Genomic DNA, 10,591 nt, shown 5'->3' with positions numbered 1-10,591 from the left:
AACATCATGCTTCCATATTTAAAGATAGATTTTTGAAACTGTAGTGACATAAATGGGCTGTCAGTTAATTCTAAGATAATTAGGGCACTGATAATCTGAAGTCTTAAACTTTATCTCTGTTGAAGAGCTACCTAAGCTATAAATAACTGGAAATTCTTGTTTAATTCATGCATGCTAGTTTAGTTACCGAGCACTCATTTGCATGTTATTAATATGACTGATTTTGCTCAATTCTGCCCCACCTCCTGTCCCAATGAAAGGACCCAGGATTTGGAGGAAAGCATGAGGGACCATCTTCTCCAATTTCTGGCCAACCGTGCGGGGAGGACCAGAATGCTTCACCTTCAAAGCTGTCAAAGGAAGAATTGATACAGAGCATGGACCGCGTGGATCGTGAAATTGCAAAGGTTGAACAGCAAATCCTTAAACTGAAGAAAAAGCAAGTAAGCATAGCAGGCACTACTGCTGTTATCTGCTAGCACAAAGTATGTGGAAAAACTTCTCTTGTGTTAGTGGTGATTTTTTTTTGGTTATGTGAACCAAATGAGCAGATTAAAAAGGGAAGGTTGTGTATACAAATTTCCTGGAATATTTAAATTGACTGGATGTAATGCAATTTTAAACATGTTGAAAATAAGAGAAAGCCACATAGGAACACTGAAAGCAGACAACTGTATTTTAAACTCTTGTTAGATGTCTAGAGAAACAAGGGCACCGTGACTGTAATTTCAGCTTTAAGGAATGACTACTGGTTAAGGGGATGGCTATCATCTTTCTTATTTCATAGTCTGTGCGAGTGGAGAATCTCTTGCACACCTTTTTAAAAAACAAGAAAATAGTAATAATGACACTTAGAAGTTTCTCTGTCTTGTAGATATCTATAGGGATAATGTCTTCTGTGGGAAGATGGGTTTGATGTAAATGTTCTCTGAAGCTTGTTCTTGTTTAAAGTTAAATACTGATAAAATACAGTGCTGCAGTGGCTTTACGTGTCAAGCTGAAACAAGTCTGATTCAATGAAGGTGAATCTTGTAAACAGTTAATTCAGTTTACTGCTAGCTCAGAGTAGTCTTGTTACCATCCTTATGGACATTAAAACCATTTCATTCATAGTCAGTTAAAAAGAGGAATAACAGACAGTGCAAACTGTTGATCAGATGCATATTTTATCTCTGGTGACTAATTACTGTAAGGGTAACATGGTGCGGATGGCTGATTTTCTTTCTTTGGTTTCTTAGCAACAACTCGAAGAAGAAGCTGCTAAACCACCAGAGCCAGAGAGGCCTGTCTCCCCTCCTCCAGTGGAACAGAAGCACCGCAGTATTGTCCAAATTATTTATGATGAAAATCGGGTAAGCATGTTATTCAGTTGACTGAGTGTAGTTGTGAGTCTTAACAAGTTTACGGGAAGTCATTAATCCACAACTGTGGGGCAGTTTTTACTATTTCTATTTTATAGATTTTTGTCCTCACCCTCCTTTTATATTATTTATTTAATTTTAAAAACTTGCACAAAATCTTTGTTCTTGATGGTGAGATCCTTATCCTATCTTATAAATAGTCTACTGAAAATACATTGATGGCTGTCATCCCTAACCCTGTGTGTTGTATGTGCATATGTACATCTATGTATATTCTTATGTGAATGTGTATGTGTGCCCACGTGTGTGTGTGTGTATATATATATACACATATATAAATGCTGTAGGAATTTTGTTTTGAATTCCTTTCTACTCACTAAATACTAATGAGTTTGGATGAAGACCCATCATTTAAATTAGCTGAAGGAAATAAAAACCTGCATATGATTCTCTGCTTTCTTTTTAAACTCTGTTTTCTTATACTTAAATTTGGGATAAATGAACAAATATCAAGAAGTATTTAGGTGAACCGTGAGCTTGTTTTGCATAATGGATGAATAAAGCATAGGAGCTCAGTAGTGTCAGCAGTGATAGCAAAGTGCTTCCTACCCTTTTTCTCCTGGTAGTTTGGGGCTGGGGAGTTGCTTTTGAAAGTGCCAAGTGTTCCGAGTGTTTATGAGACTGGTAGATATTTGTTTAATGTTTAATTACCCAATTCCATTTTGTAATGCAGAGGAATAGGTAGCTTCTCTCACAGTATTTTTGAAAATCTGAGATGGAGGAACACCGAACAAACAGCACAATACTAGATCATACGTAGCAGTACTGTGCCCTAGGTGTTCCTCTTCTCCCTTTCCCCTAGTCTGTCTCTGAACTTTGTTGTGTTTACTTAATACAGGAGGACATATATTATGTTACACAGACTGATATAACCAACATACAGCAATCACTTAAGTACTGATTATGAAACAATTCTGCTGTTTTAAGTCTCTTTCACACTAATGTAATTAAAAAGCATTAAATACATATAATCACCTTAGAAAAACTTTCTTAAGGTGAGTTTTGTGATGCCTCGCTGGCAAAACTAGGTCATGTTTGAAGAAGCCTCAGTGGACTACATAAGTTCTTCCTCTGCTAGTTGTGGTTGCTGGTGGCTTCAGAGAATTCTGAAGTTACTGTTGCTGTCCTATGTTGTGTATGTGTCTGTAGGTGGAATGAAATCCATTTCTCTGAGTGAGATGGAGTAATGTGTCAGCAGATGTTCAGCTGCTTCTGTCCTTGTAGCTCTCCATGTAGTAACATCTATAGCTGGGGAAGTACCAAGGTTGATGCGTTTATGTGTCCGCTTTGCACTTGGTTTGAGCCCTTGTTATCAAGAATTGCTCTTACTGTACAATGACAATGTCATTGAGACTTAATACAAACATAGTGTGTCAGTACCCACTATATTATTTTAAATGGTCATTAAAGAAATATTAGACCGTTCATGTACTTGGTATCTTCTACAGTTGTACTAGGAGGACAGTTTCCTTGGCAGCTTTCATCTTAAAAGAATGCAGTATGGGATAATTACTTCTAATATTCAACTACAGTTGGCTAAAATTTGATTGGGGTAGTAGGGCTGGAGTTCATTTTTAAATGCTTTTCAAACCAAACAAACCATTCTAGCGGGGCTATGCTGTAATATTGCCATATACAATTATTGTGTTCAGCTGTGAGTTCCAAAGAACATCTCGAGATTTAAATTACATGTGATGTTAGAACTTAGCAGAACTCTTTCTAATAATAACTACTTTGTGGATTAGTTATCCTATATTTTTCTTTGTAGGCATCTGCTTTTAGGGCTAGTGCATATAACCATTAGTGGGAAAGAAGCAAATGTGAAATAGTCTGCCGGATCTTTTCTGACAGTCTTGTCTTCTGACAAAGGGCTTTGGGAAATTGTACTGGCTTGAAATGAATTTCTGAAAGCAAACTGTGTTATCCAGTGCTGCCTCCTTTAGGGCTGGAGTTACTTTGGAGTCCTTGCCTACCTTAAGGGAAAGAAGATCTTTGGTGTAGTACTTTGTATGTGCATGCACATGTTGATTAACAATTGCAGACTTTGCAGTTGAAGAATTTTTGTCCTTATATACTTTCAGAAGTATACTCTATTTTTCTTAACACCTTTCCATGCTTTTGAGTTGTGAGAGCACAGCAGCACAATTCAGGTAGAGGCTTCTTCTTTCACTGAGGCAGCACTGCTGGAGTAGATGAAGGAAGATGTAATGTCCTGAGATGGGTCTAGCAGCTGGACTGAGTGAAAGTTCAGAGACACTTTTCACACATGAACAACAGAGGGATTACTGAGACCATATTAAAAATAAATAAATCTTGTTTACAGAAAAAAGCAGAAGAAGCTCACAAGATTTTTGAAGGTCTTGGTCCCAAAGTTGAACTGGTAAGTAGTTTGTTTTTGTTCTGTTTACTGTGTTGCCAGTGTAGCTTTGACATCTGTAATTCTGCTGTGGTAAATATGTTGTTCTGTGTTCATGTATAAGAGAACATTATAGGGTGATTTAATCTTTTGGTTTGGGGAGGGAAGGGATGGGACTTGTTTTCCTTTTCACTTGGTGCCTGATACTTTATAGAAGTTTGGAAATCCTGTGTCTGTCTATTTCACAGTCAAAAATTTGAATGTCTCAGGTATTAAACTGTGGAATCAGGTAGTGTAGCTATATTTGAGAGTGTAGATTAAATACGTGTTGTTCTGTTGTCTTCCTGAAATCGCAAACAATGCATTTTAAAAGATTTGTTCAATCTTATATTCATCTCTAATCCTGAAGAAAGCAATTAATCTTCTGGAGTCTTCATTTTAATATGTTAATATGTGTTTAAATACACTCATGGATTAGGGCTTGAGTGAACTGGATGTGTAAATACAACTTCTAAAATAGATTTGAATCTATTTCAGAGGACAGGGTTGAAACAACCACGCTGAAATACTGTTATAAATGTAAATAGTTATAATAATCTAATTTAAAGTAATAAAATCAGTGCTGTAAGCATTGGGCGTCTTAAACTTGTCACTTCAGATTGCTGCACCTCAGAATGAATTCATGGTGAGCAGAATGTTTTAGTACAGTTAAATGTATTGCATAGACTTTTATGTGCACTTGAAAGTACTAAATTTATCTTTCTATTCCAAAATTGTAGCCGCTTTACAACCAGCCGTCAGACACAAAGGTCTACCATGAAAACATCAAAACGTGAGTGCTTTAATGTCTTCCTTTTGTGCCTTTTAAATGATCTGAACTTAATGATTCAAATTTTTAATTGCTGCTATTTCCAAATACAACACGTATGCTTCGGCAACATTTACATTCTTCCAGCCTGTGTAACCTTCAGACTTCATGTTACAGAACAGTGCTGCAAGGAATTAGCTGTATTTTCTGCAGACGATGGCAAACAGTAACTTCACATTGTAACTTACAGACAAAAATAAGTCACAAAACTTCTTTTTCTTCGAGCTGGTAACACTGCTGTTTTTCAAAGCCTGAAATACCACATTTGACCTAGATGTGCCTTGTCAACTTTTCCCAAAGGTGCTTGTTTCAAAGAACTGTTTCAAAAGTTAATGCTGTCACAAAGTGGCAGGAGTCCTGCCTTTTTGTTATTTATTAATTGATTTCATCACATACTTGTTTCATGTCGACTGCTGTGAGAGCAGAGTTGGTGGTTGCTATGTTTATTTGTTACTTGGGGCAAAAAAAAAATCACCTACCTAAAATAAGCTGGTTGTCTTCTACCAAGTTTTTATGGTGTTCAGGATTGAATTGCAAATATGCATTTTTTCTTTTTTCCAAGGCACAAAATCTTTCCAAACTTAATCATTTTAGCATCTCTAGGAGAACATCCAGCTTGAAACTGGGAGCTTTCATGTCTCTCTCAGGCCATCTTCAGGATTATTTTCTCTCAGATAAAATACTGTGTAAGTTAAGTGATTGTTTCATTAGGAACTTTTCCAGTTTTTCCACCTCTGGAAATATTCTTTGTAGCAACAATCTGGCATCCATAATGCACATGGAGTTGGTTGAGTAACTTTAAAGTTCTTGTATCATATGTGGTTCATATCTCAAATTTTGTTTTCCAGAAACCAGGTGATGAGGAAAAAGTTAATACTATTTTTTAAAAGAAGAAATCACGCAAGAAAACAACGGGTAATGCTATTGTGTTCTTATGAAAAGAGGATTTTGTTGGTTTTCTATTTGAATCCTTGCTGTATTTTATCCTGTGTATTGTGTAAATTCAACTGATTAGAAAAATGTCTTAAAACTAAATCAAGTTATTTGAAAAGAAACTACCGGTTTATAGCTGTGGTTTGCTAATTATTTAACTGAAACCCATCCTAAAATGCAATTGGGAAAATATTGTGGATTTTTTTTGTGTCTTTTTTTGTTTTCCCCCTCCTTTCCTTTCTGCTCTTTTCTTGGAGTACGAATGGAAGAAAGCCAGTGAAGAATCCTTAACTGTTATGCCTGGCCTCTCTCTGCACCTTTCTTGTATAGTAGCTGCAGTATCTGAAAGAAAAGGAGCAGATCTGATTCTGACGCCTGACAGAATTTTTAATCAAATGTTTGCATGTTAAACACCGGTATTAACCCTGAGTGCTGTTATAGCAAGTGGCATGCAGAGTTGTTTTGGGTGACATCCAAAGGCATTTTTCTGTTATTAAGTTTAGCAAAAGTTTAAATGTTAAAAAAAAAAACAAGCCACAACAGTTCTGTTCCATGAACTAAAAGGGTGGTTCCTGGAGTTGTGAGATTTCTAGAAAGAACTGCAGTTACTGAGTATCATTATGATGTATCAGAAAGAGCAATAGTGTATCTTTCTCTGGTGTAAGTTCTGAAGACCATTCTGTTGAAAACTGGCTGTATGTCATTTTCAAAATGGAAAGCCAGTGGTGCTGGAAGAATTTCTCTTAATTCCTAGAGCCTACCCAGCTTAGGGGTACTGATAACTCAGTGTGTTTCTGTTTAGCTCAACCTTTGCTTTTGGAATTTAACAGGAACAGAAAATCTGCCAACGTTACGATCAGCTGATGGAAGCATGGGAGAAAAAAGTTGACAGGATAGAAAATAATCCACGTAGGAAAGCTAAGGAGAGCAAAACAAGAGAGTACTATGAGAAACAATTTCCAGAAATCCGGAAGCAGAGAGAGCAGCAAGAACGATTTCAGAGGTATTACTGTGGATTTGGAACATTCATATAAATCATCTCTAAGAACTTAGTTTTTAGAATTATTTATAATGAAATTGTTTTTTGCTTAATGGCATATAAGTGTGTCTTACCGTTCAAAGTAAAACGTTCTTTTGTTCTATAATTAAGTGCATTGTTCAGTGTGCTTCATGGCATCAAGCACAAATTTCTGCTTCTCTTTACTCCTCATTCTAGAGTTGGTCAAAGAGGGGCTGGACTCTCAGCAACTATTGCTAGAAGCGAACATGAGATTTCTGAAATCATTGATGGGCTTTCTGAGCAGGAGGTGAGGCTATTGTGCTTTGCTATGTCACTGTGCAAATGAAAGGTCTCTTTTGGAGGGTTTGTTTTGTCCTTTTTTATAGGAAGAGAAACGTTTTGAGGCACCGGTTTGGGAGAGTCAATGCAAATTTTGGCTTAAAACTAATCTGAGAAATACTTCTGTTTTAAAGACTGTATTTCCTAATTGTACCCATCCTAGATTTTTCTCATTTGTCTGTTCACTTCAGGTGTGCTACAACCCACAGCTGTAAGAGACATGTGAAAAGTCGTCTGTTCTAAAGCCCCATACTATTTCATTTTCTGTAGTGAGACACTCTCCTTTTCCTTTAGCTGTCTGTGTAAATGTTACTGTCCCAATGAACAACTTGAAGAGTTAGGAAGGTAACAGAAAGATGTTTCCAACTTCCTTTGAATGTCTGCTGTCATGGAGCTTCTTTGAATTGTGTAAATTGAGAAATGTAAACATTAGTAACAACTTTTATTTGCATTTTTTACTTTTTTTTTTATTCTTTACCTGTAGAATAATGAAAAACAAATGCGTCAGCTCTCAGTCATTCCTCCCATGATGTTTGATGCAGAACAGAGACGAGTGAAGTTTATTAATATGAATGGTCTGATGGAGGATCCCATGAAAGTTTATAAAGACAGACAGTTCATGAATGTCTGGACGGACCACGAGAAAGAGATTTTTAAAGAAAAGTAATGGGCTTTCTTATCTCTTAATTCTTATGCATTGCTGATGACAGTCAAACACCTGTAACTCCACAGTAAACTTCAGTTAAACTGGAAAAACTGAAGCTTTTGTGCAGTACTTGTTGATAACTTTCTTAGTTGGATGAATGAAACACTGCAAGAGGTTTTAGACGGCTCTGTGTTTCTTTCAATGGCATCCAGTTAGGCTGTACATCAGAAATTATTTTTAAAAATGCTTCAGTTTTTTTGATAAGGTGAAAATTAGTGGAGTATGTATATGATCTCATTATGTTAGTTATTAGCTGGTTTTAAGTGCTTTGCTCTAAGTTTGAACGATTTGAAAACTAGACTTTATAGACTCATTTCAGATGTAGAAATCAAGAGTTTGCGGATGGTGCAGATTGTTTAGAAGACTGCTTTGTTAATTTGATATGTATTATGTTGTTAAACATAAATAATTTCTGATTTGTAAAAGGTTTGTCCAACATCCCAAGAACTTTGGTCTAATTGCTTCCTACCTGGAACGAAAGGTAAGACCTTTTTGAATACACGTAGAGCCTAGGGTGGGATCCCTAACTTTCCAAATGTAAGTCGTTTATTCCAGCATCGTTTTATCATCTTGGAAAAAATTGCAGTTCTGAAAAAGGTTACTGCTTTGACAGGATTTTGTAGTGCTTGAACAGTAACGAGATCAGCACAAACAAGCATCTAACAAAAGTTAGTGAAATGACACTATTGACAGCAGTAAAAGTAAATGACACTTTGATTAGTTATGATTTACTTTACTTTTGAAACGGAGAAGCTGCTTTAGTGATATAAATTGAAATAATAATAAATATAAATATAAATAATAAATATAAATAGAATAAATAATAATAATTGAATAAATCTTTAAGTAAGGGATCTGCTGTGCTACCTTGCTAACTCTAAGAAACTTGCTTCCACAGTTCAGGTCAGTGAAATCCTACTGCTGGCTGAATTAGTCTTTAGAACTGACTTTGTAGAGATCATGTAAGAAGTAATGGAGAATTGTGCTTTAAGACATAAGAATCTTGACTGCTTAGGACTACTATTATAAATAGAGGCTTTCATAAATTTGCAGAATGACTTGTATACATTAAATTGTACAAGCTGAAGTAGCCAAGGGGTATTATGAATATGAGACTTGTATTTATACAACACGGTAATTTTATGCATGGTTATTTTGTCACATTTGTGTATGAATTTACTTTCCTACTGATGTAACTATCAAATCTAGTGGCTCGTAGTCTATGGAGGATGAGTATTTTTATGTGTTGGAGGAAATTAAGTAATAACAATATGGGGGTTTTCTTGCTGGTATAAAAACTTTTTTTTCTCTCTTTCCATTTTAGAATGTTCCTGACTGTGTACTCTATTATTATTTGACTAAGAAGAATGAGAATTACAAAGCCCTCGTGCGAAGGAATTACGGTAAACGCAGAGGGAGAAACCAGGTATTTAAAATAGATATTTCACTTAAATATTGTTTGATTGTTTCATATTTGTAGCTATATTGATATCCTATATAGAAGGCATGAGGTTGAAAAAAAAAAAGTTCCTTTTCCAGTAGTTCATTCTTACCTCCCTTTAAAATTAAGAAATCCTGTCATCAAAGGTTCTTTGGTTAGTTCTTAATTCTGTGCAGTGTCTTCTTCCTCTGCACGTTTCTCTTTCTTTTTTTTACTTATTTGATTTGAGGACCCTGCCATAGACATGGAGGTCAAATACATAATTATTAAATTCCATGGTGAAGCCAACAGAAATAAGGTTTTGAATGTGACTTGCAGTGGAAAATATATAATCACTTCATAATGCCAGCTTTGGTCAAAAAGCAGAAATTAATAGTGATAGTTTCTTGGTGGTCAGGCTCAAAGTCAAATTGGAACTTAATAGCAAGAAGAAAGAGATAAATTTAATGAATGCAAATTAAAAATTCTACTGATTCGGGAATAATTCACTTGGAAGTCTTGGAAGCCTTTGGAAGGGTTTTCAAGGGGAATGAGCAGCATATTATGAAAAATATATGTATTTGCGAGGCTACTGGGTTTAATGTGGATATTAGAAAAACAAAAATGCTCAGACTTGTTTAGAAAAAGGAGCAGTGCTGTATATTCACTGTACGTGTTCCTTTTCATCCTGTTTTGATTTCCCTTTGCATCTAACAGCATTCTGAAAATAGAATAAAAGAGTAATGAGGTTAGGAAAGAAGGTTATATATGTACATATCCTCTTATCTAATAATAAGTTCTGTGCGAGTCCCAGTAAGCGTAATGCAACTTCAGCTGACAAATTAATCCTGTTGGCTAAAAACAATGCTTTGTACTTCTATGATGCTGTTGCACTTAAGCCTTTTAACTTGTTGTTTGATACTCAGACAGAAGAGGCTGTGCCAACAAGGACTCATTTCTCTGTGCCCCCACAAATTATGGATTGATGGGAGAAAATAATTTCATTATGTAGAGGACTTGGCAGTTAGCCCAGGTAGAAACTCTGACAATGGCAGTGGTTGGAAATAAATGAAATATGTTCTGTATTTTACCAGAACTTACGTTAGACTTCTTTGGACTAGTAATAAGAAAAATGTATTGCTGTGTGACTAGTGATGGCAAAAAAAATCAGTTATCAGTTTTTTATGATTGTGGCAAATACAAAGAAGATGAAAATAAATGAGATTTGTCCAAAATTTGCTGTAAGAACTAAATACAGATAACGCTACTCTTTTAAATGGTTCTGTTTTAGAGTTCAGTATGAGTTTGGCATGGTGTTAGTAAGTACACGTATGTTGAGTGATATCTTTGCCATACGCTGTTCTCTTGAATCTATAACAAGAAGTGAGGAGACGTAGCTGGCTCCATCTGTATCACAGCAGAACTTTAAGTTTTGAAGTAATCAGAAGGTCGTAACTGTGTTTAAATTTCTTTGCTGCATTTTAGAACATCAAAACTGGTAGAACTCAAAATTTGAACAGATTTCTCCATCTATAAATCTCTTTCCTC

At 35.7% G+C, this 10,591-nt stretch overlaps 1 protein-coding gene across 2 annotated transcripts in view; it reads left to right on the top strand.

The window, feature by feature from the left end:
- Positions 1 to 10,591, top strand: part of NCOR1 (nuclear receptor corepressor 1) — a 58,682-nt gene that overhangs the window by 17,394 nt on the left and 30,697 nt on the right. For both annotated transcript variants that reach the window (XM_072353194.1, XM_072353193.1), the window contains exons 5-14: positions 261 to 443; positions 1,239 to 1,352; positions 3,745 to 3,801; positions 4,557 to 4,609; positions 5,494 to 5,560; positions 6,409 to 6,581; positions 6,795 to 6,885; positions 7,402 to 7,580; positions 8,050 to 8,104; positions 8,948 to 9,049. In XM_072353194.1, the coding sequence (XP_072209295.1) occupies positions 261 to 443; positions 1,239 to 1,352; positions 3,745 to 3,801; positions 4,557 to 4,609; positions 5,494 to 5,560; positions 6,409 to 6,581; positions 6,795 to 6,885; positions 7,402 to 7,580; positions 8,050 to 8,104; positions 8,948 to 9,049 (1,074 nt within the window). The remainder of the gene's footprint in view (positions 1 to 260; positions 444 to 1,238; positions 1,353 to 3,744; positions 3,802 to 4,556; positions 4,610 to 5,493; positions 5,561 to 6,408; positions 6,582 to 6,794; positions 6,886 to 7,401; positions 7,581 to 8,049; positions 8,105 to 8,947; positions 9,050 to 10,591) is intronic.

This window comes from Excalfactoria chinensis, chromosome 19 (genome assembly GCF_039878825.1).
Source record: "Excalfactoria chinensis isolate bCotChi1 chromosome 19, bCotChi1.hap2, whole genome shotgun sequence".
NCBI lineage: Eukaryota > Metazoa > Chordata > Aves > Galliformes > Phasianidae > Excalfactoria > Excalfactoria chinensis.
The sequence above is the reverse complement of the archived record's forward strand: the minus strand, read 5'-3'. Positions and strand labels throughout refer to the sequence as shown.